This window comes from Passer domesticus, chromosome 6 (assembly GCF_036417665.1).
Source record: "Passer domesticus isolate bPasDom1 chromosome 6, bPasDom1.hap1, whole genome shotgun sequence".
Lineage (NCBI taxonomy): Eukaryota > Metazoa > Chordata > Aves > Passeriformes > Passeridae > Passer > Passer domesticus.
The window spans coordinates 25,118,514-25,143,998 of record NC_087479.1 but is presented as its reverse complement, the minus strand read 5'-3'; the positions used below and the strand labels follow the sequence as shown (position 1 = coordinate 25,143,998).

Genomic DNA, 25,485 nt, shown 5'->3' with positions numbered 1-25,485 from the left:
TTTGCAATATTGACAAATGCACAGAAGAAACTCTGCATGTCTGCCAGCCTCTAGGGGAGAGAGAATTTTGTACAGATTATTCCCTTTCTAACAAAAGAAATATTTTGCCCCAATCTCTCCTGTTATGTTACCTGCAGGAGGAAAATGGATATTTTAGAACTAGGTCGTATCTCTTTGTGTTTATTTTGATTACTATAACTTTACACCTTTTGCAGCATATATCAGAGTATTTTGCCTAGAAAAAACATGATCTGAAGAATGAACATAATCCAATACCCTTCAAACATAGCTCATAACTGGCACTTCATGACTGGTACTTTCAATAGCTGCTGATCTTGACCTGCATGCAAAATAGTCTTTTCAGAATTCTTGTGGTCTACCTCCTAATATTGCACTTTCAAACTGAGGGTGAAGAATTAAATTTAATAAAGTGTGTATCATTTTTTGGTGATAGAAAGTGAAATAGTTTGGTTTGCTAGAGTCCAAACACCCCAGGGCAACCACTTCTTTCTGGCTAATAGATTGCTCTTCTGTCACCTCTGGAGGACCTCACCCCTAACAGCCAGACCTGTGATGACCAGTCCAAGACATGCTACATCTTTGAAATGGGAGAGACTCCTAATGAGAAGTTATTTCCAGCTCATTAAGATATAGTGCATTATTTTGCACACATGGCAAGAGCTCTTTCATCCCTGCTTCTCCTTCAAGGTTTCATCTATACCTGTATTCTAATGACTCACATTATATATATATTTCTGGTTTCTCCCTTTACAGTCTTCTTCTTGTCAGAAATACTCAGTTACTATGCAACTACTCACTGCAACAAAAGCTAGCAATCAGGTTTATCAGAAAGTTAGTAACTGCTTTTCAGAATCTAAAGTGATACATACTCACTACCTCCATTCAATAAATTAGGTGTAAAATTACAGCTTTCCTTCCTACCTTTTTCTAAAGGTGTCCCAAATTGGGAAAGGAGATACTAACATATTTACTAGCCAGCATCTTACTTAAAATAATTGTTACTGCATCCAAATTTTTTCAATACCAGTTTTCATCAGAATTTCCAGTTTTGAATTTTTACATCGTTGCCAACTGTCCCTGTTAATGGTCCCTTTCTAATTGTTGGAAAATAACAGAAAAACAAAACTCCAGCTGTTAATCCCCACCTCCCCATTAAATGCAGAGCCGAGCAGATGAGGATGATGACAATCACCTCCTTAATAGTAATTTTACTCTAATGAAAGGCATAAGTCACAATCCAGAAAAAAAAAAATCACACCTTTATAGGCACAAAACACTTCCATTCACTTATAATGATGAAATGGTCAGTCCAGAGACTGGTCCTCTGGTACTTGGCTGGATTCATAGATGAATTTATACCCACTAAACAAAAATCTTTGCAAGTCCTCTAACAGGCCAGAAAGAATTTCTTCTTTCTCTACTCCTTCTAGCATTTGCCTCTAGAGAGCTGGTTAAGATAGGTGTTGCCACTTTATATGTTAAGGGTTTATAAGTGATCTGATAAATTAGCTTTATAGTCTGGAAATGAACTATAAGCTGCCATAAGCCCTGTGCCCATATGTAGTGCCCAGAAGTACCCTTTGCTCTTACATTTTCTAGCACTCCATTTGGACAGTCAAGTTAACTGCTACCAGTACTTTTTTTTTTTTCTCCACACAATGTTTATATTGCTTTAGCTGGGTAATCCCCCCCTCTCCTGGCTGTAAACAGAATAGAAGTATGTAGAGTTGTGTGTTATTAAAAAAAGTTTCTGTCTTAACTCCTCATCTTGGTTGCCGATTTCCACCAGGGCATGAGAACTTTGATGTCCTTCTGGGGTTTATTTTTAGCTCCTTTAGACCTAGTTCCAACTGTTTGAATAGGAAATTACAATCAAGCCAAAGGTTTCCTGTTTTCCTGCCATTCCTTTCCCTGCAACTATTTCCAGTAGAGTTCTTTTTTTGTTTTCCCTAGTCCAGAACCTTTGATTTCTAGTCTTTTTATCTTGCTAATCCAAAAGACAACACTCGAATTAGGGATTGTTCGACATTTTTACTTCTAGTTTTGTGGGGTTTTTTTCCCCCTTTCTGAATCCCTACAGATATCTTAAAAAAAAAATCCAGATCCAGTTGGTGAAATTTCCTGGTTTTCTTCTGGTTGTCTTGGTGTTGTTTCAGGCCATCTCCTGGCTCCTTTTAGCCAGGTGACTAGTAGTCATCACTACTAACACTTTAACCGGGCTCCCTCAAAAGAATACCAGATTGGGGAAGAAAAAAAAAAAAAAAAAGGACCTTGGTTCTTGGTCCTACTACAACTGCTTTGGTGAGTTTTTAAAGCTATGCGAACCAGCCCTTGGCCAGGCTTCGGGGACTCACAAGTTTCCTGGGAAAAACCTGGGGACAAGTTCAGCGGCTGTTGCTCCATTAAACATTTAAAAGGCTGGGCCAGGCCAGCTCCCTTAGGCCGAGGTCCGGCCCGGCCGGGGCTCGCTCGGCCGCCGCTGCCCGGCGCAGGGCCGGCGGTGCTGGGGGCCGGGAGCGCAGCCAGGGGCGCGGGCAGGAGCAAGAGGCGGCTTCGGCAACTGCACTGCCACTGCTGCCGGCATGGGAACGCGCCCAGGATCCCCCACGCGGCTCTTTTACAGTTCTTTTAGAAATCGTAGGTTTGTATTCGATCTTAGGAAGACATTCTTTACTGTGAAGGTGATGAGGAAATGGAGTGGGTTAGCCAGAGAAGCTGTGGATGCCCCATCCCTGGAAATGTTCAAGGCCAAGTTGCATCTGAGCAACTAGTGGAAGGTGTCCCTGCCCATGGCAAGAGTGTTGGAGCTAGATTAACTTTAAAGTCCTTTCAATCTGAAACCATTCTATGGGTCTATAAAAAAAAATCATTAAAATCGTAATGGATATGGAGAAAGCATGCCAAGTTGTGCCTGGGTGACTACAAAGCCAGAAACAGCAAGAAGAGAAGGGATGGAGTTTGCACACTGAAGGGTGGGAGGTCAGTTGTGGCTAATTTTTCTCTCAGTGCTCTTGGAGAAGAGGTGGAACACCTACATACACTCCTCTTGGGAGAGACACAGGGAAATTACTTGCATTGGATACACTGCTTTTCTCCCACATACAGAGATGTGGGAGAAAAGCAATGACTAATGAACAGCAATGGTTATTGTGGTTGAGGTGGGCAGCTATTGCTATGGAGGTGGAGATCCAGAGGGAAATGCAGAAGTTATTAACTGCCTCATAATATAGCCTCCCTCCATCCTTCCAGACAGCGCAGAGCGACTACATTTGGATCTCAATATGAAGAACTGCTCCTGCCAGGCACACACAACTTTAACTTCTTTGAAGTGGCACATCACATCACTGACACACAGTGCTTTGCTACTGCTCTTGCAGCTGGCCCAGATTTCAAGGGTGAGCCTGTGCAGTACAAATGAGCTCACCTTCGTCCCAAAGAGATCACCCACACTGACCTGCAGGCCACAACAAGCTCTGTATTTCAGCACTCTTGGGGATCCCTGCCAGACTTCTTGTATGTGCTGATGTCCTGAGGTGAAGCTAATCAGTGCCCCAGAACAAGGGAAAAGTTTGGACAGCTTTTTCCAGAAAGTGTCACTTCTATTAAGTACATCTTATGTACCACAATTAACATAAATTGGTGAATGAACAGACAAATACTGATACCCAAAGCCAAAAAGATGATCCCAAACCTGCACAGATTGCAGTATTATCTCTTTAGTCACTTCTCATATCCACTCGCAGTGGACAGCTGCCACTTTCAGTTAAGTCTCACTTAGTTTAAAGCATATCACACTGGTTACAGGACTGCATATGACACTGGAGATGAAGCAAGTTCTGCTGGGGAGGCCACTATTCATAAAATCATAAAATGGTTTGAATTGGAAGGGACCTTCAAGATCATCTTGTTCCAAAAGTTCCTGGAACAACTCAGGGATGAGACATCCACAGCTTCTCCGGGCAACCTGTTCCAGTTCCTCACCACCTTCACAGTAAAAAATTTCCCCTCAATAACCCCAAGGACTCTCCCTTCTGAGATCCGAGCCATAAGGGACGCCTTGCCAGGATGCACAACTCCTCGCAGGACGGTGCTGGGGCCGCACGTGAGGCCCCGCGTTGTGCCTCCGCCACTCCGCCAGGGAACGGCCACCATCGAACCCCGCACCGCACAGGGCCCAGCCGCGCTCGGCGTCCTGCGGGAGACGCGGGCAGGTACAAAACTCTGCCCCGCCCCGATGAAGCCTCTCTCGGCGCCGAGCAGTCCTGTGGGTGTCCCGGGACAGGAGAGGGGCGCGAATAAGCCGCCGCTACGCTCTCCGCCCCTCACAGCGCCCCGCCGGCCCTCCCAGAGCGGACCACAATTCCCAGGACGCCGCGCGCGCGGTGACGCCAGACGGCGGCGGGACTCGGCCAATGGGCGGGCGCGCAGGCAGCGGCCGGGGAGGAGCGGCCGGTGGCAGCGGCGGAGCGGCGGCGGGAAGGGCGGGCTCGGGGCTCCACAGCAGCGGCGGGGACGATGCCGGTCCATTCCCGGGAGAAGAAGGAGAATAATCACGATGAGATGGAGGTGGACTACGGAGAGAACGAGGGCAGCAGCTCTGAGGAGGAGGAGACCGAGAGCTCGTCCGTCTCCGAGGAGGGGGACAGCTCAGGTAGCGCAGCCGCCCGCAAGGCAGCGCCGCTGAGAGGGCGCCGCGGCGGCTCCCCCAGCGCTCGGTGCTGCCCCGGGGACACACACCGGGGGCTCTGCTGGCTGTCGGTGTGCCCCCGCTTCCCCTCCCCCCGTGACCCCGCCCCGGCCCAGCCTCTGCTCGGCTCGGCGGCTCCTCTCGGGCCGGCGGCCAGGCGCAGGGACGGGGCGGGGCGCACGGGCGGCGAGCCCGCGGAGCCCCGAGCGCCGCTCCGAAGCGCCCTGGTACCGGCCACGGCCGGCTGGGCCGCGCTGCGCTCCGCGGGAGAGCCGTGGGCTGCGCCCTGCTGGCCTTGGGTGCGTCCGCGCAGAGGGACTGCTCGCTTGGCAGGCATGCCTGCGTGTGCATACATGAACGCGTGTGTGCGTACGGATAAGTGCTCGTTTCCATGCAAGCTCATGAATTTCAACTAGGTGTTTTAAAACCTGTCTTTGGAGGGATATTGGAAGCCCTGTCAATACCACTGGCCTCTTTTGCAAATCACTTCAGCCTCTGCTCAGTTGAAGGTCCCTTCTTTTTTCCGTAGTTTCCATCTGGACTGTAGATTTTGAATTACATTAGTAGCTGAAATCTAGCTTGTAAAAGATCACTTTTTCTAAGCTTCATTTAACACTGTGTTATTAAGAAGGTTATTATTATCTGCTCTAAGTTTCCTTGTGGTTGCTACTTTCTCTCTTTGATCTTAAAGCATGTATCCAGGTGATAACCGGTAGGACTTTGTGGTGCCTCGTTTGACTAGCGATGAGATCAAGGCAGTGGATGGAAAGGAAGTTGGACAGGGTTAGTGAATTGAGAAAAGTCCTGATGTCCATGTGGACCAGGACCAGTCCTAGTCTTGACATGTGGTTCTGGTAGCTTCAGTGATTTACTGCTGAGGCCCCTATATCACCAAATTAAAACCATAGAATATGCTGAGTTGGAAGGGACCCAGAAGGATCATTGAACATACTCCTTGTAAGCATATTATTCCTACAGACTTAAAATGATTAGTACCCCAAGAAATAAGTCTCAGTTGAAATTTGTAATGACTTTTTTGTCAAATTTGTCATTTGCCTTCCTTGAATTCAGCCTTCTCCACTAGATGCCTGAGAACACAAAAAGTGCTGTTAGAGGAAGCATGACTTGTCCTTGAGAGCTGGCACTCTTTCTATCCTGTTCATTTTGATGTTGTATATTTAGTAAAAGTGTTTTATTGACTTGGATATAGAATAGTTTGTTAGGGATGAATTAAAAAAGCCACAAGTTATGCTCACTATCCCAGAGGAGAATTTGGCCATTTTTTGAAGCACTTTATATAGGCCACAGCTTATTAAAAAACCTATTTTAGGTGCTGTTACATTTTAAGTGCTGTGTGGATTTTTTGTCTTTAAACCAGGTTGCCCTAATTACTGTGTTAGACTGCTTGAGTATAGTAGGAAAAACAACTGTGATTTTGAAAGTGTTTTAAAGTGCCCTAAATGCTTTTTTCAGTATGAAACTGAATGGTAAATCTGAAGTTTTGAGATAAGATGGATTTATCAGCAACTGTTTTCATATGGAATGAGCAATCTTCCATCTCTGTGATGTTAATTTTCAATTGAAAAACCACGAGATTTGATCTTACAACATTTTACTTTTTCAGCAATGCATATTCCATAGTCTGTATGTTGTTTAAGGCCATGAGGAAGAAATTCCATAAGTGGGGAATTAAATATATTTCAGGAATCTGAAAATCTTCATCATTTTATGAATCTTTTTGGAGGAAGAATACAGATGACGCAATGGAACTTGGCATGTGAATTGACATTTAGTATGAATGATAGGGAGAATGAAGACTTCTAAGCAGAAAGTCAAAGACTTCGGAGAGTATTTGTAGCTGAGAGGAGATCAGAGAGAGCTGTGTTATTTCTTTATCTACAAGGAAGTCAGCTATACCCTCAGATGCCAATGAGCAGCAATTTCCTTGCAGCACAAGTTTAATGTAAGTTGCAGTCCCTTTCTCCTCCAGCTGTGGGTGTGCTCCGATCCTCAGCCAGGATTAAGTTCTCATTTTCTTTGCTTTGTACTCCCTAAACATACACAAACTATAAAATCCATGTTAATTTAAGAAGCTTATGAGTGAACTCCTTACTAAAACATACTTAGAATCGAAAGTACAGCAGAGCACACTTGAAACATGTTTGAGAATAAAGGGGAAAACTGTGGTATCCCAGCGCTTGTTCCTGTTCGGTTTCACTGGGAGGTGCCTTCACATTTTAAAGAAGCTTTGTTTTTGTAGCACAGAAATGCTTTAGGCAACTCTGAGTAATACGATTGCCACATTCCTTTAATCTGGACAAATTATAAATTGCTAAATCAATTTTGGCTTGGATATTGTGTCCAACAGTCACACAAAACTTTGGTTTTTTGTATGATTTTTCAGCCTTATTCTGGGATTATGGTTTTGCCTTACTTTTGAGAACAATGTTTCTATATAAATAATATCTCTTATCAGCCTGATATGTTCTTCCCCCACCCTTCCCATTCACTGTATTTTTTTTTAAGTTCTGTCTACAAATATTCTTGCTCTGCTTTCAAGTAATCAGGTTGTATTGTGTTTTAAAACTTCCTTTTTGACTGTGTGAACAGTAGTGTGACAGACTGCACTAGGTCTTTAATTGGGACTCAGCTGCCATTGTAATACTGATTGGTATTGCTGTGCTGACTGCTGGTTTTCATGTCCAGGCAGAGAAGGTTAATATAGTTTTTTAGTCTTAAAAGCTTGTGATTTCAGGAAGAGGTTAAGTGCTGGGAGATCTGAGTAGACAGTCTGATTTAATGGGATCCTTCCAAGTAGCTAGTGGCCCTGAAGCTACTCCTTTTATCAGCTTCACAAATTGCCACACTGTTTTGCAAAACAGTAAGAATGAAGAATGCTGCATTCCGTAGTTGGTGTAGGAGACAGCATAAAGCAGTTAAACATGTTTGTTGCAAAAATGGGAGTGATGAAGAAGCAAAAAGCTCAGAGTTGTTTATAGCCTAAAAGAGTGATCCCTGCTGGGTTCAGGATCCTACTTTTCCTCTCTGTCAGGAGGCAGGATTTCTCTTGCCAGAGTAACTGCTTACATAAGTAAGGGCTCCTTAGGACAGTGCCTTCTCTTGAGCATCTGGCCTTTTGCACCAGGTCAGTTCCTGAGTGCAGGGCCATCCCTTCTGCATGCCTGCTGCTGGTTGATAGTGTACAGCTACAGCTGTACTGTAACTGTAGAGGGCTAATTCCTGCAGGTACTGCTGTTCTAAAGCAGTTTCACTTATCTGACTTTTGAATATGGCTTAACAAAAGCTTTTTTTTTTTTTTCTGGGAAGGCTGGGAAAGAGTCAAGAGTTTTGTATCTTAGTTTCTCAGTTTTCTAGTCTAAGAAAGGCCAATGGAGGTAACAACTGATGTTTAGTAACATTGGAAATCTCAATGGCAGTGTCAAAAGTTTTGGCAAAAGATTGTGTATTTATGTTGCTTTACCTTCCCTAGGTAATTTACGAAAAAGAATCAGGAGTATAAATGAAAATAAAATCTGTGAAAAGAGTTTAACATGAACTACTCTTTCTGCGTGAAAGCATATAAAGTCAAATGTCTGCAGTGTTCTAGACTTTTCAGGTTAAGAAATGTTTAATTGGAGTGATTTTAAATGCTCATTAAAATGAACTGCAGATGTTTTTACATTAATATTTCAACTTCAAAGGACTCTTCCAATTGGACAGGATGAAACCTGTTTCAATATTATATGTTACTTTCTCTTTTAGGAATAGGAATAAAACAAATCTTGAATTTTAAATGACAAATGTAACACTGAGCTGTGCTTGCATTCCAGGGATTGCTTTTGTTTGTACTAACCCAGGATACACTTGAATTTTCAGTGCTGGCTTATAACAGCTCATGCTTAATGTTGTCTTTCATTTGGTGTGATATACATTGTTTAGTTTTTCTGTTTCATGCATTCTTATGTATTCTCTGTATTTCAGTTATGAAATTACCCTCTTGAGGTCTTATAGTGCTGTTCTTTCCTGTTTTGAGGAAGAATTGCTGTTTATGAAGTTTATTCTAGAATTAGATCTAGGTTTTTCTTTTAGCTTATATGCCAAGTGATTTCTCATATTCTGCTTTATGAGAATAATAATATAAGAGAGAAACTGTTCATGGCTATAATTCAGACACCCTTCTGCATTCACTAGAAACAAAATACCCAGTTTATTTGGTTTATTTTACATTGTTAATTTTTTTTTATTCCTAGAAATGGATGATGAAGACTGTGAAAGAAGAAGGATGGAATGTTTAGATGAAATGTCCAATCTTGAAAAGCAATTTACAGACCTTAAAGATCAGTAAGTATTGTAATGTTTCAAGTGCCTCGTTTGAGGATCCATTCCATGAAATTACTGTGTGCAGCTGGTGTTTCTTGTCTTTCATGTGGATGCTACTTTTGGAGAAGAGTAAGGAGTGAGAATTCTGAAATTACTTGCAGACAGTTGCTCTAGAATGCTTCTGTGTATTCATGTATTTTTTGTTTTGCTGTAAGGATGGTTTTGAAATGTTGTTCCTGTGAAGTCTGGGTCTGTTGCATCAAACTCCCTAGTAGAACCAAGGAATGTGGATTTTAAGGAAATTTGAGATTTTGTTTAATTATTTATTCATTCAGTATCATTCTCATGCTTTTATATATGTGGGACAGACCTGAGTGCATTGTCTTTGCTAAGTAAGGAATTAGGTTGGGGTTTTTTTACAGCAGTAGTTTTTATAGTTAGTACCAGTGAAAGTTTCTTGTGATTACTGCAAACCGGGTACCAGTACAAGATAAAATGAGAATACTGTTATCTCTGTCTGCCATAATACCTACATAAGTAGCTATTAAAAACCTGCTTAAAAGAAGAGATAAACTTAGTAGCCACAGTTATTCAAAAGTGATTGTTATTTGTATTACACCTGTCATTTGTATCATAGAATCATTAAGGTTGGAAAAGACCTCTAAAATAATGAAATCCAGCCATTTACCTAACAGTGCCAGATCCACTACTAAGCCATGTCTCTGAGCAGCACATCTGTGCATATTTTTGAACACTTTCAAGGATTCCACCATTTGGCAGCCTGTGCTAATGCTTGAACACTCAGCAAAGAAATTTCTTCTAATATCCAATCTAAGTCTCTCCTGGTGCAACCATTTTCTCTAGTCCTGCCTCTTGTTACCAGGTAGCACAGGCTGACCCTCATCTTGCTACAAGCTTTTTTCAGGTAGTTGTAGAGAGCAGTAAGATCTCCGTGAGCCTCTTTTTCCCCAGGCTGAACAACCACAGCTCCCTCAGCTGCTGCTCACAGGACTTGTGCTCCAGACCCTTCACCAGCTTCATTGTCCTTCTCTGGACATGCTCCAGCAGTGAAGTTAAATTTGTTTTAACTTCAAGTTAGATGTATCTGTTCAAGTTTAAAATTGGTGGTATTTTGGCAACTAACTTAATAAGGTACTTGGTAAGTGAAACCTTGAGAAGACCTGGTCTGTTCTTGGGCCATATGCTTTAATGGAAAACTTAGTCAGTTGTTCTTATGGTCCAGATGCATATTTATGTTGTGAGATAGTTCTTTCTGCTACAAAACTGAGATATATAACTTGCTTTGCATAACAGGACACTGTGAGGTCTGGAAATAATAGGGTCTGGAAAGAATTGCCCAACAAGAAATTCCTTGCTGCAGTGTCTAGAGAAGACTATTTGTCCTGCTCTTTGGGCTGAGAATGGAAAAACCTGGGAAATGCAGCCAACTGATGAGTACTGGAGCCAGTAGGTGCTGATTGGTTTGGCATTTGGAAAACTGTCAGCTTTTGAAAACTGTCAGCCATCTGTTCAACAGCTTGGATGACTGAAAACAATTTGTGAAAACAGATCTTTAAGAAGGGAATATGAAAGAGGGTGGTCCTGGGAGGAAGGAAGCAAGTACTTCTGGGGGCTTAAGGCTTATAAGTGGTGTTTGGGAGGTGGTAGGGCTGTGGTATGTGGAGGAAGGCATTGCAGTGACACGTTGGTTAGTTCAGAGGTAGAGGTATTTGTGTGGGCTGGAAAAACAGTGATGGTGGGGATACCAGAAATGGAGCATTAGAATGATGGAAGAGGGATTGTAGGGAGAAGGAGCTGTGAATTGGGAAATGATGACATTGGGAAAGTAGAAAAAGATGCCTAAACAATGGGATTTTTGTCACAACTATCAGCTTTTATGGAATTATTGAATTTCAGGTAAAATAAAAATATTTTAATTACACTTCCTTTTGGCAGGAATGTAATATGTCAAAAATTATCTCATGATATTTATAATAGTATGCAACATGTAGATTTTCACAGGAGATGAATTGAGTATTGCTTTATTAAGCATCTGCATCTCTTTTTCCTTGTTTTATGGTAGTGTGGGAGCAGATATGTGAACATGAAATGTGAATGATCATTTCTGTCGATAAACTATCTTTCTCTGTCATGTCATAACCCAGTTTGTTCTTATGCACTGTATTACCTTTTCATCTCCTCTTCCATGTTGATTCATGTCCTCTTATTAACAGATGTGCAATTTTTTTTTCTTCCTTAGAGATGGAGATACATTTAATTTTATGCTTTCTGCACTTCTGATTGTTTGCATTTGCTTTTCAGAAAGGCTTGGTAGACATGGATACTGTTGTTCAAAAAGAAAATATGTATTGAAAAATTCAAATGCTAGCAAATCCTCATTTTGTTTCAGTGTTCCATAGCATTAACAAAGGGGTGACAAATACTTATTTTAAAAATATTTGTTCTAACTTGTCTTTTATTTTAAATAAAATACATTTTTTTATTTTTATTACTTTAAGACTTTACAAAGAACGATTAAGCCAAGTGGATGCAAAGCTACAAGAGGTCATAGCTGGAAAAGCACCTGAATATTTAGAACCATTGGCAGCTTTACAAGAAAATATGCAAATCCGAACCAAGGTGGCAGGTAGGCATGTAAAATGAGTATTGCTGTTTCAAAGTATAAACTTGTTATTCATTTTAAGGTTAATCTTCTGTTTTCTTTAGAATTGTTGAAGGAGTGTGCTTTAAAGTTAGAAATATTGTAGCATAATTTTAAATATAAAGTAGTTTTTAAATCAGAATGAATATGTCCATACATAAGTTGCCTAATAACATCCACTAAAAATATGGCTTCTTTAATGTTTCACTTAATAGCTGCCTGTCTTTGTGTAGTAAGAACAAAATTACTGAGTAAAAGCTAATTTTTTTTTTTTTTGTCAGAAGGTTTGGGATCAAGTCTGCATAATAGTCACTCTTGAAGAGATATATAGGTGCTATGTCATTAAATGTTTGCTATCTAATATGATGACATTTTTTCCTGTTCTTCTAGTCTGTCTCTTCTCCTCTGTTCCTATCCTTCTGTTCTGTCTAGGGAAAGAGGAAAAACCCTTTCAGTGCTTTTCTCTAAGCTGAATTTTAGTTATTAAAACTAAGGTTTTTACAGGCTTTTTGTGCTCATAGAAGAAGGCAAGAACATTTATCTTCCTATATACAACCATATATTCATAGGAAATGGTAATATTTAGGAAGGCAAGGTTCTGTACTTCCCTATTGTAAATTTGTTTCATATTACAGCTTGAGCCTGTTAGGAGGATTCAGCTGTCTAAAGGTTACCTAACACAGGTTGTCAGAGAGCCAAAAGACAGACACCAGTGATCTCTGTAGGCAGAGAAGCACTGTCTTTTCTAAGAAATTGAGCAGAAACATGGTGCAGGCAAGGTGAAAAATGGCAGGCCACCTTACTTTTCATAATACCCAGCATGTCTTCATTGGAACTTCTTATTTGGAGAATTTGAAATCTTTTGATCTGTGCATTTTTCTCCCTCCAGGTCTTATCTATAATGTTTTTTCTCAGCTGCTGACCCAGCATTACTGGGTTTTAAGTCCTTAGCCCAAATTTACATGACTAGTCCTAAGTAGCCCACTTAGACTTTGCAGGAGGATCTCAGTTAAACTTGCAAAAGGTTTGATATAAAAGCAACCTTAATCCAGGCTTTTCATTTTCAGTTTTAAATGTGGCTATCCATCAGTGCTTTCATGAAGGCAGGTATGGGATATGCAGCATATTACACATTCTCCTGATTGGTCTTCAGCACCATGGAAGAGCCATGTTTCCATGTAGAAAAAGCCTGTCTTAAAAACAACAGTTTCCTTGGAGCTGAGAATAGAAAACAGGAGGTTTTTTTTCCATTTGTCCTCAACTGAATGACCTTGATAAAATTATTCCAGAGAAGGCAAGAGACTGCAGAACTGGCTTATTTGCTCCTACTGTTTGAGAGCCTTGACAAAAGTGGGCAATAGCAGGACTTGAGTTCCAGCAAGTAGCCCATAAGGATCTCTGGTTGCCTAAGAAAGGGGAGGAAGTGGTGACAAAACCCCTAAACTTAACTATATTTAGCTAAACTTTGGATATAATTGCATCTCTGTTATAAAAGAAACTGTGTTCCTTGGCTCTCTAAGGGGCTATTCACACAAAATGTGGATCTTGACTATTACAGCAAGTCAGAAAAACAACTGTTTCTTCCAGAATGGTTATACCTGTACTTTTCAATTTTAGGCAAATAAACAGTGACCTAAATATGCCAGTCAGATGTAAATATTAAGAAAATAAAAGCCAGCATAACATAGCAATGTAAGAAAAGAACATTTTGAATTCTAGAATAGCTTCACTGTGGAAAGGTGATTGATGCAATACTTAATGGTTTGTTTTTCAGAGGGATTGCTGCTAGTAGTTCTGTTCCCTTAGTAGTATTAATTTATAGTAAGTTGAACTATAAGGAAAGTTGGTTTTGGAAGTTCTTTAGTTGCAGGACACCACTGTGTGCAAACTTAACTCCTCAAGTTTCTGATCTGAAGGAATATAAATGTTTTCTGTTGAATGCATTGGATATATTAAATAAAGTTCTATTGGTGCTTGTCAGATATTACATTTCAGGTACCTCTCAGGTTTTTTTCAGCTGCTTAGTGGACACGTTTCCAGAAATGTCTAAAAATGCTCCTAATGCTTAGAAGTGGTACCCTTAATCACAAGGTGGCTGTTTTTAAGAATGGAACAGGCTTGTTAATTATTGTAATTTAATAAGGTCATGCATTATAAAGTAAGTCTTATTTCAAATATTAATTTGTAAAATCTTTTCCTTTTCAATCAGTTTTCTAACTGTTTTAAAACCTCAAAACCTTATTTTAAACTCTAATTAGAAAATAGAAGAGGCCATTCAGTACTTAAGTTTGAAAACTGATAATATTCAGGATAGTTTGATCAGAAATATGCAATAGACATATTTTCTAAAGTTAGTCTGACCACTTGTGTAATTTATTGACTGACAGGAGAAGAAGTTAAAATAGCATTTAGTTTTTCTCATATCTTCAGAATTAAGGACTTACTTGTTCTTATTTTTATTCTTTTAAGCAGCCAGCCACTCTAAGTGCCTAATGTAATGTATCTGTATTTTCTACTGTGTGCATGTGTTAGGACTTGCAGGCAGTCTTAAAATAGAATTCTGAAGTCAGATATTTGCTAAAGTAATATTGCTATAATTTGTCTGATTACAGGTATCTATAGAGAGCTGTGTCTGGAATCTGTGAAGAACAAATATGAATGTGAAATTCAAGCCTCTCGACAGCACTGTGAGGTTGTGCCAGCTGTTTCACATTGATAGCTAATCTCATCTAACTTTATTGTCTGTCATGCTTCTCAGGTTCAGTGCATGTTTTTATTATTGCTGTTATTTGCTATTTGAATGCAACTGCTGTGTAATATTTAAGCCTGTGCAAGAGGTTTTTTAAAGCATCTGAAAATAAGAATCATAGAATGTGCTGATTTAGACGAGATCCATCAAGATCATGTAGTCCCGTTCCTGGCCCTGTGCAGGACACTGAAGAATCAAACTATGTGCCTAGGAGTGTTGTCCAAGCACTTCTTGAACTCAGACAAGCTGGGTTCACTTTTCTGGGGAGCCTGTTCAACCACCCTCTGGGTGAAGAACCTTTTCCTGATATTCAGCCTAAATCTCCCCTGGCTCAGCTTCATGCCTTTTCCTCAAATTCTGTCCCTAGTCACAAGAGATTGGTACCTGCCCTTCTGCTTCCCCTTGTGAGGATATTGAAGACCAAGATGAGGTCTCCCTTCAGTCTACTCCAGGCTGAACAGATCAAGTGACCTCAGCTGCTCCTCATATGTCTTCCCTTCCAAGTATCCTTCTGGCCCTCCTCTGGACACTCTCTAGTAGCTTAATAGGTTTCTGGTGTTGTAGTGCCCAGAACTGTCCCCAGTACTTGAGGTGAGGCTGCCCCAGTGCAGAGCAGAGCAGGAGAATCCCCTCCCTTGCCCAGCTGGTGATGCTGTGCCTGAGGCACCCCAGAACACAGTTGTCCCTCCTGGCTGCCAGGGCCAAGATTCAGCTTTCTGTCAGCCAGAGCCCCCAGGTCCCTTTCTGTGGTGCTGCTCTCCAGCCTCTCATTCCCCAGTCTGTCTGTGCACCCAGGATTACCCTGTCCCAGATGCAGCACTTGTTATTTTTTAACTTCATTTGGTTGGCAATTGCCCAGCCTTCTGATTTGTCAAGGTCTCTCTGCCCTTGAGGGAGTCAGCAGCTCCTCCCAATTTAGTGTTGTTGGCAAACTTAGTATTTCTTCAAGACCCGTGTCTGAGTTATTAATGAAGATGCTGAAGAGCTTTTTATTAGTTTGACTTTGCATGCATATATATATATATATATATAGTGCTAAGTCTTCTTATTTTTTCATTATCAAGTTCTTATTAATAGATTCCCACATGATTTTTTACCTTTTTTATAAAAATATTACCAGGAAAGTAACTAAAATATCTGACATAATTTTAGCCAAAAACGCCTTAGATTTTAATAACAAAATCAAAGAAGTCTTTTTGAGATATGTTAGAAAGCTACTGGTAGAATTGTCATTTCAAAAACAGTTACAAGACAAATACATTTCTCTCCTTGAACATAAAGGTTTCTGTTCACGTATCTAAATACTGGATCCTGTAGTACAAACACTCAAGTACCTGTATGTCCAGCTTTTCATGGATGAGCTTTTCATCATAGCTTTTTTTTTTTCATCATGAGCTTTTCAGTCCTCAACCCCCTACGGTTGCTTAAAGGTGTTTTCTTCTGAGTGGTTCCCTATATTCCAGAATTCCTGGTACCTACTATACCAATAAAGCAAGAATATGCATGTGTACTTTAGAAAAGTTTCCATTTTCTTGATGCCTTGGCAAAGAATTAGGTATTATGAAGGATGACTCTGCTGGCTGTCTTTGCTCCTGTGAATACTCCTGAGGCTGGACAGAATCCTTTAAGACTTGCAAGGTCTCTTATCCACGATTGAATGATTTGCTTTGGCTGTGTATTATTCCTGTTTGAGGTGGTCTTTGTCCCTTGTTTTGCTGTTATGTGAAACATTCAGAATTCACCATCCAGTACAAGTCTCCTGTGGGGAAAAGCTCTATTAAATCAGAAATGCTGCTTGTAGAATTACTGTTGCTCTGGAATATAACTATTCAGCAAGAGTACCTCTGATGCCTGTAATACCTTTTCACATCTTATTTGTTACCAGCTACGTGAAGCAGAACACATGTCTAAACACAAGCACTGTTTAATTTTAAAGTGGTCTCAGAACAGATAGCACTCAATTGTCACTTCAGATACATGTAAAGAAGCTTCTGCCTTTCAAATCCACCTGGGAAATGTTTTTTTATAATGATGGGTTGAAAAATATGTGCAAGAAGGTCTTCAGAATTTGAACGCTTTGTAACTTGACGGAATGGTAAGCCTGACCAGTCATTTAGTAGAACAGGGTTCTTTGTCCATTCCTTGACTGATTTGCTTCACTCTGGCAAACTAGCTTGAACACAGGTAAAGGGAAACTTCTGTTACTGTGCTGTGGGCAAGAGCAGTGGAGGTGCAGACATCTGCTCATTTGGCTGTAGGGAGCTGCAGCTTCTGACAGACATGGTAGCAGATAGATGGATGCATTGACTTGAGCTGCTTATGCTGCTTTTTTCACTAAGTCCAAGCTCTGTTTTCCAGAGTTGTTGAAGACGTTGCTCACTGAAAGTGAATGTTAAAATCAAACAATTGGCTGTATTTTCTACTCATAGTTTTGGAAATGTGCAAGCTTGTGAAAGAGCAGTAAAGTTTTTTCCTTAAGGCTTGGAACTCAGCTTAATTCCAATTCCAAGTTACTCTTTAAGAGAATTTGGGTGGTTTTCATACTAAAAGTAACTGATCTGTAAGATACTGTGTAATTTAATGTAGGAGGTAGCTTTATAAAAAGCTTTCCATGAAAACATTAGCTTTTGTTATTTGTGATGATAGGTGGCTTAGAGGTTACAACTTTACCCATTGTGAATAAATCTTTTCTATATATAAAAATACTGTGTTTATGTCAAAATGCAAAGAGTTATTCTGGAAAGATAACTGCATGCTTTTAATTACTCCTGGTACCAGTAGTTGATAAATATGTAATTATATTTTCACTTGTGCTAAGGGAGTGTGCTGTCTTTAAGGAGTTAGGATCTCATGCTAATAAAGTGGATAGAGAGAGATGTCATATGCTTTGTGGCTTCTGAAAAAGCTATTCTTACGTTCCTTCCACTGATGCCTTAAATTATAAATATTTAGATTATTGAACTCACTAACGTAAAAAATCTGTAACCTTGCTTTTATAGAGTGAAAAGCTTCTCTTATATGATACTGTACAAAGTGAACTAGAAGAGAAGATTCGAAGACTTGAAGAAGACAGACATAGCATTGACATTACCTCAGGTGGATGGAAATTCAGTTTGCTTTTTTATTATTTGTTTTTAATCTTCTGCTGGGTAGACTGTACACATAGTATGTCTGGTGAGTTTTAGGTTGTCTGGTAGAATGCTGTTCAGCTGTAGACTTTGGGCAGAGGGTTGAATTTAAACTTCAAATTTGGTTTAATATTGGTCAGCATCCCTTGTGTGTTTTGAGAGTATTAGTCTGTCTACATAATCTTAAAATTCTTTGAATCTTGAAAAAACACCTTTATTCTGTTCAGAAACAGCATCTCACCTGAAATTTTTTTTTTTGTTTTGTTTTGGACAATATTTTCTGCTATAAAAAGAGCTAAACATGTAGATGTTTCTGATTCATAACATGTTCTTATTATGTCTTTTCAGAATTATGGAACGATGAGCTCCAGTCCAGGAAGAAAAGGAAGGATCCATTTAGCCCAGATAAGAAGAAACCTGTTGTTGTATCAGATATCCTTTTACTGAAATTTTCTTTCTAGTAGTGTTTGCAGTTTTATAGCTAATTTTATTACATGTGTCATTAATATCAAGTTGAAGTGATAATTCATTATCCAAACTGATTTTTCGTGGCAGATGTTACTCAGATTAGAGAAGCCATATTGACACATCCTCCCATCATGAAAATTGAAATTAAGATTCTTTTACCTAGTTATTAGTTTTAAATAGAAAATGTTTCTAAAAGTTGATTTTTCTTACTCTTAAAGAAAAATAGTTACAAAGCAAAAGCAGAATCAAGTTAGGCCACTTGAACTTCCCCAAGTTCACCATATAAATAACACTGGATTCTGTGAATTATGAGTTACCTTGCCATTTTAGAGTATATTCCAAATGAAAAATGCTAATATGGTATTGGGTATAAAATCTCAGCAATTTCAGGCTGTTTGTAAAGCTAAAAATCCTTTCAGTTTTAAAGTAAACAAATTCTTTTTGATTGTAGTTTAGAAAGTTGTGAACCTGTCAGATAAGTGCAAAGCAAATACTAAAAATATTATCCAGCTTTTCATTTTTAATTTTTTGCTATTTAGAGAAAAACAAATTTGAAAGTGGTTAAAGATTTTTAAAATTTCAAATGGAATTTTAAGTTTAAGCTTACTCTCCATTTTAGAAGATTCTTTTTTCAAACATCCATAGCACCTTTTGCTAAGCTTATTTTTCAGAGATGAAATGGGTAGAAACAAAGTAAAAAATGAAGACTATTGTAATGGAATAGCTGTACTATATGGAATTTTGTTCTGAAGTTCATGTATTGTTCTAATACACATTTTTTACTTTGCAGTTGATAGTTTAAGGAAGGGGGCTTTACCTGTCTACCTCCCGTTTTCTAGATATTTAATATTCAGATATGTGGTGCTGACCATACTTTTCTCTTGAAGACACATGTTGCAGAATACTGTAAAAATAATTACTTTATTTGAGCTGATACTAGTGTAGGTGCTGTTCTGCAGTGGTACGTTGAAATGGCAATGACTTTTAATTGTAATTTGAATTATTGCAAATAGAATAATTTTTGAACTGATAGGAATGGAATGGTTGTATCTCAGCTGTTTATCCTATGCTTATGTTGAACTCCAGTAGCCTGCGTATCTACATACTGTTATTACCTCTTTTAATAATTCTTAAAGTGTACTTCCATGTTGCATAATTGAAAGATGGATGTGTTTGCAGTGATCTTTTACTTTGTATTGGTATACTTTTTGTGGAAGATCTGCAGAACCGAGCTTATTACTATCTCTCTACAAACATTAGAGTGTTTTTATTATTTCTGTTTAAAAGAGTTTTCCCTAACATTTCCACGCCCTTATATAGTTTATATGTTACAAGACCTTGATATACTTGAAGACTGGACAACAATAAGGAAGGTAAGAAGAAAGGATGAATGCCAATGCCTGTGGATTTACTTGGGCTCATGTCTAGTCCTTCTGCTACTTAAAAATATGTAACTGGGTTTCTTACATGATCAAAACACTAAATAGCTTTTTATTTCTTCAGTAGTGAGTTAATCCTTTCACTTCAAGCTGTGTAATTGCTATTTCTTCTGATTCTACCCAAATCATACGGAGGAATCCATTAAAGGGGTGCAAGAGGGTATCTCTGAAATGGGGAGTCCATAATTTTCCATGAAAAAATGTGCTTTACTTATACTTTTTTTTTTACTTTTTAAACTTCTTTTTACTTACACTTTTTTTACATAAAAATGGGGAGCTGTGCTTTTCTCGGACTACAAGAGAATCGTGGTTTAGAGGAAAAGAAATTTGTTTGTCAATTGATATATTTGGAAAAATAAATCCAGCTTTTAATTGCATAATGCCTTTTTTAGATGGTAGGACTGTTGAAGGATCTTGCTGTAATGAAATGCTATCCTTGCCTTGCACCTGCAGTCAGAAAGCTTCCCCTAGTATCCTAGTGCATCCCAGCTTATGGAATAGCAATCCATTTAGGTAAATTCAGAAACTTGGTGGGGAGTTGACTCTGAGTCAGTTTCTATCCTGTGTTTATCCCTGTACCTCTTTCCTGAACAAGAAGTAAAATATGACCTTTATATGACAACTTGTCTGACTTTTCTCTTTCTTTTCTCAGAGGAACAGACACAAAATATCTTTCCCTAGAGGTCTTTTTCTGTAGTTTTACATAATTTTAAACAATAGCAACAAACCCAGGATCTACTAGGGTTTTGGCTTTTGTGGAAATAATTTTAAAAATCCCCTAAATCAAACAAATGAACCTCCAAAACCTCTTCAGTGATTTTTTTTTCCCAAGGTTATGATTGGTCTGGAGTTTACATGAAGTAATATTTGTGAGCTTATAACATATAATTAAAAGATTAGTTTATTCATATAGCATTTTGTTTTTTAGAATGAGTTAATGTAACTTTGTGTTTTCCTGACTGAATTATATAAGTGGAATTTTGAGGATTTCACTTAGAAAAACTTTTTATTGAAATCAAAACCTAATAAAGAAGGTGATTTTTTTCACCTTCAAAATGCTTTTTTATTTAGCTGTTGAGTCACTGTTGAACACATTTTTATTTTAGAATTCTCTTTGCATTTCTTGTGTGTAAATGCAAGTATATACTTGCACATAAAAAAGTACAACTGCCTGTTACTGCACGACTAAAGCTGGCAGTTAAGGCAAAATGACTCTGCCTGCTGACTAACTTTAATTTTCTTTTGTGTTTCAAGGCAATGGCTACGCTGGGACCACACAGGGTAAAGCCAGAACGTAAGTAAACATTGTCTGGTTTCACAAGGCAGAACTTGCTGTGTCCAGGGATGCAAACTGCATCCAGGCAGATTGGATTTGTTATAGTGCTGGTATAGTGATGGAGGATGGGGTGAAGTAGCTGGAAGATGTGGCTTTCATCTTTCTTCTCTCTCAGGTGCTGATTCCTGTAGCTTCATTGCTGTTGCTTCTGTTGACACAAATTCTAGAAAAATACTAAAAAAATTCAGACTTCTAACAGTGGTTTACAGCAATTCATGTTAGCAAACTATGCCAGTGCTTGCACAAGATTAAGCAGAAAGCTGAGAGCATCTGGACATTTCAGGTGCATTTCAGTTTGCTCACATGGACTGCAAGCTACAACCTTGAAAAAGCAGAGCTGTGGGAAACGAGTAGTATTCATATTTGGCACTGAAGTGAGAAGCATGTTCATGCTAAGTAAAATCGCGTATTTGGAGGTGAGGAGGAAAAGGGACAGTAGGCATGCAGGTTATAGCTTCTATTTGAAAATGAAAACATAACTTTTTATTATCTGACTGGAAATAGAAACGTATATTGCTTTCAATTTTCCAATGCAATTATTAAGAGACAGACTACTGTTGGAAAAAAATGTGTATTCTGTGTAAATAACTTGATGAAAATGTATTTAACCACCTAACTTGTTTTTGTAAAGTTAATATTAAATCACTTTTATTACTTAATTTAGCACCTGTCAAATTAGAAAAGCATCTACATAGTGCTAGATCTGAAGAAGGAAGACTCTATTATGATGGCGAATGGTATGGACGAGGGCAGACGATATGCATTGATAAGAAAGATGAATGTCCTACAAGGTAAAGATTGCTCATGCAGCTCTGTACATTCATGTTAAGCAATAACTAGGATGATGGCATTGAAGGGTAAGGCCTACGTGGAAATACTGCCACCTCTGACATTTACTAGTTCACCTTGGAAGACAGTATTAAGATGAGTGCTGACTTGTGAAACGCTAGTAAAGGATGGAATTGACTGAAGGGTTGTCAAGTTAGGATCTCTCTTAACAATTTCAGCTGTCACTAGTTTCTGATAGCCTTGGAGTAGTTTTTTTTCCTATTATCTTGGGAGTTTGTTGCTTTGAGAATTTGATCGGTTGGTCCACCCAAAAATACTTAATTGTGGAAAAACACTTTATGTTGTTGAGGATAAGCTTTGTTTTCCATTGATTAGTGCTCTGAAAGAAGAGAGGAACTTTCTAATGGTATTTTCTTCTCTTAAGAAAGTTTCTGTCCTGGAACAGTCTAAATATTAGAGTGCAAATTTGGTTGAACGTTTAAGATCTATAAATGTATTTCCTCTGTATAGATAATATTTGTAAATTCTAAAAGTCTGAGTGTATTTAAAATTAAATTTTTATCTTACGTTTTACTGAATGGGACAAATAAGTGTAAGCCCAGTGTTGATTAAATATGCACATGTACTCAGGAAAATTGACTTTAATTTCATATGTCAGTAGTTTACTGTAGAACTGGCTGTTTCTTTTCTTCCTTATGTATGGTGAAGAGGAACAAATGTTGGTGATTTTGGTGTTTCTTCAGGGCTGAAACAGGAATGTATTTTAGTAAACTACAGATTGTGTCTGAAATTAAAAAACCCTCTGGATTAATTTAGCAGAACACACCAATTGTACTGGGACAAGTAAAGGTCTTGGTATCCAGTGTCTGACAAAAGCTAAAAGCAGATGCTTAACAGGGCAGTCATGCAGTGGAGCTTTCCTGGGCTTTCAAGACCCCCACAACTTTGAAGACTAGAGGGAGTTGTCATACTCAGTATGCAGCAGATCTTTGGTCTATTAACTATTTTGATCTTTGGTTTTGTGATTCCTGTTTTCTCCATCAATGTACTTGAAATGGTATTTTTTCTGTGGCTATGAGGAGGGAGTTTTGTTCACTATTTGTATTAAAGGTTACCACAAGGACCATAAAAGCAGGGCTCATTTAACAGTGAATCAGTAGGTCAATTTTCAGTTTATTTCTTGTGATCTTGGCATAATGAGTAAGAGTTTAATACATTTTGTATTTTAAATCATGGCTTCAGGTTGTTCAACTTTTTCCAAGTACTTCATATTCAATGTAATTTCAGGGCTTTTCTTGTTTTTTTACTAAGGGTAGTTCATTGTGTTTTTTCTGTGTGACTGTTGTTCTTTTAAACAATTGAAGTATTTGTACCTGTTAGGGTTCTCTTGTAAGAGAATGAGGTAGATGGCTGAAACACTAGCTACCTTCACTAAAGGCACATGCAGTTGCCAAGAAGTTATGTTAAAACTATCCTTAGAGTGGTGCTAGTATCTTTCGGGCCTAGCACTTACAACTAATGCATATTTTAATTTACTGTGTGGAAATACAGCTGCAGTTTTGAGGTTATTTTTAGCTTATAAACTTTCTAAATTCTTCTTGTTTTTCTTCCTCTGACCCTTCTTCCTTCATTTTCTGTAGTGCCATAATTACAACAATTAACCATGATGAAGTTTGGTTTAAAAGACCGGATGGAAGCAAGTCTAAGCTGTATATTTCTCAGCTACAGAAAGGAAAATATTCAATAAAGCATAACCACAACTGACCGTTGCTCACCGGATGTGAAACAAGTGGTATTGCCATGCGTGATGTGCCATGGGGTGAAAATTGTATTTAATAGTGTTTTGTATTCCTTGTATATTTACAGCAGTATCTGATGTGTATTGGTCGTGCTGTATGTAAGCTTCATATGGACGGCCTTCAGAAACCTGAGGAGGGTAAATCCTGTTAACAGACATTTTGCCTCTAATCTGGGTCCAGTGCCTAAGATGTGAAGTATGCTCTTCAAGTATAACACTTCAAAATTTAACATATTTGTAATTTAAAAAAAAATTATTTTTCCATTGTTGACCAGTTGGTGTGAAAAAAATGATAACCATAATTACCAGCAACTCACTTTATTTTCAGTGACTGTGTCATGCTTCTCTTGTGGATGTAAATTTAGCCTGCTCAGCTGTTGCTTTTGAATAGATTGTAAAATGCATAAGCATCCTGTTATCCAAAGTGTACTGATTTATTTAAATTATTGTCCTCAACAGCTCTGCTAGTACCGACTGTGTTATATTTTGTAAGGTTTACTATGTTGCTTGTAATGAGACAAAGCCAATATTTTGAACTATGTTTTTGAAGAGCACTTTTCTAGTGTAGGACCCTATTCTATAGCAGACAAATCATTGGTAATGTTTTTTCTTGATTGCCAGCAAAATTTATGCATAAGGTGGACAGTGTTGCTCCAACCTGTGTTATATGTAGACCACAAAGAACAACTGGTGGGATGGTTACATAAATGCTGTTGCATGGCCTGCATGTTTGGTCCACAGTTGTATGAAATATGATGAATTTTGGTAGGAAAGGAAAGTATTTCCCCAGAAGTCATATATCTGGGAGAATTTACACTGAGTTTTTCACCAAACACTATTTTCAAAATTTCTGTACCCCATTTCATCTTACTGTACAACAGAAGTATTTCATGCAGCTTGGGAAGCTGAGTGTCTTTTGAAGTCTTGCTCTTGTAGCCACAGAGAAAAGTCCTAAATCCTTGGTGTTACTGTGATGTGCTTCGAGCAACTAGAATGATAGATGGGATTGTTGAAGAATTGTTAATGCGTTGGTTACGTGCACTTTAATCTCCACTTATGATGATTCTTCTTGGAGAAAATAAAGCATCCATTTGCTTTAAATGATCACAGCAAATAAATATTTTTATTGTAACATATAAATTAATCGTCTCTTCTAGTGCAGGGTGGTAAGTACTTTCCAAATGCCAAATCAGTTTCTGCTAAGTGATGCTTTTCTACAATTGTATGACATTAGAAATCAAATGTACATAAAGTATCAATTGATATGTTGGCTTTTAACAATATGAACTGTATGTACACAGTTGTTTGATAAACTTTTTGTAATTAAATATTTGCATTTTTTAACTTAGTATATAAATAAATGATCTGTGGTAGTGGACAACTTTTCTGTTGTTTTGCTCTTTGATTTTCTAGTCTTGTTGGAATTGTTGATCTACCAAATGGCAAAGGGAAATATTTTTAAATAATCAGAAGGCCTAAAGTTTTTAAAAAAAACTTTAGACATGCACCTTTTTCCTTTGATTTTTGAGAGTTTGTATGTATACATTTTGTTCGTTTTTACAAACTTATAGAAAATATTTTATGGAAACTTTATTCTCTGACAGTTATAAATCAAACATAAACACAGTTAAGAATCTCACAACCATTGGCATGCTTGAAAGCATTCATATTTAGGGCATGCTTGGTACTCTAAACTGGTTTTGTTATTCACCCCTTTCCTTTTGCTTCTTCTGTATTTTGCATCTCTCTAGCTGCAGTTGATTATTCCTACAGCTTTTTCTCTTCTACAAAGCAATGCTTTCCTTCATAGAGCCTTGAAGTTTGGACTGACACTTTGTGAGCATGATTTCTTGGTTCAGAATAAACATCATTCATATGAACATGAGAGGTAATAATCATAGCAGTGTGAATTGATCAGACAACTGAACAATTCCATTACTAGAAGTACAGGAAACTGAGATGTGGCTTTCCTTTTGGACTTGTCATCATTTCTGTGTATGTGATGGGAAAGCTGCAAGGTTGGTTTTTGTTTATAACTGGTTAATTATTTCATTCTTAGGTGAATAATATTTGGTACATGCTTTGTAT

The 25,485-nt window shown here is 38.5% G+C and overlaps 1 protein-coding gene across 1 annotated transcript; it reads left to right on the top strand.

Moving 5' to 3' along the window:
* The first annotated feature begins 4,459 nt into the window (after positions 1–4,459).
* Positions 4,460–23,369, top strand: BRMS1L (BRMS1 like transcriptional repressor). Its single transcript, XM_064423933.1, has 10 exons — positions 4,460–4,672; positions 8,959–9,049; positions 11,548–11,675; positions 14,303–14,382; positions 17,439–17,535; positions 17,916–17,999; positions 19,344–19,408; positions 20,729–20,768; positions 21,475–21,601; positions 23,240–23,369. The coding sequence occupies exons 1-10, from the start codon at positions 4,537–4,539 to the stop codon at positions 23,361–23,363; spliced, it is 972 nt and encodes a 323-aa protein (XP_064280003.1). The 5' UTR covers positions 4,460–4,536; the 3' UTR covers positions 23,364–23,369.
* The last annotated feature ends 2,116 nt before the right edge of the window (positions 23,370–25,485 follow it).

Coding starts and splice junctions, on each gene's coding strand:
- BRMS1L (XM_064423933.1), top strand. CDS start 4,537: ATGCCGGTCCATTCCCGGGAGAAGAAGGAGAATAATCACGATGAGATG. Junction 14,383..17,438: donor CCTCTCGACAGCACTGTGAG/GTTGTGCCAGCT, acceptor TTGCTTTTATAG/AGTGAAAAGCTTCTCTTATA. Junction 18,000..19,343: donor GAAACCTGTTGTTGTATCAG/ATATCCTTTTAC, acceptor TAACATTTCCAC/GCCCTTATATAGTTTATATG.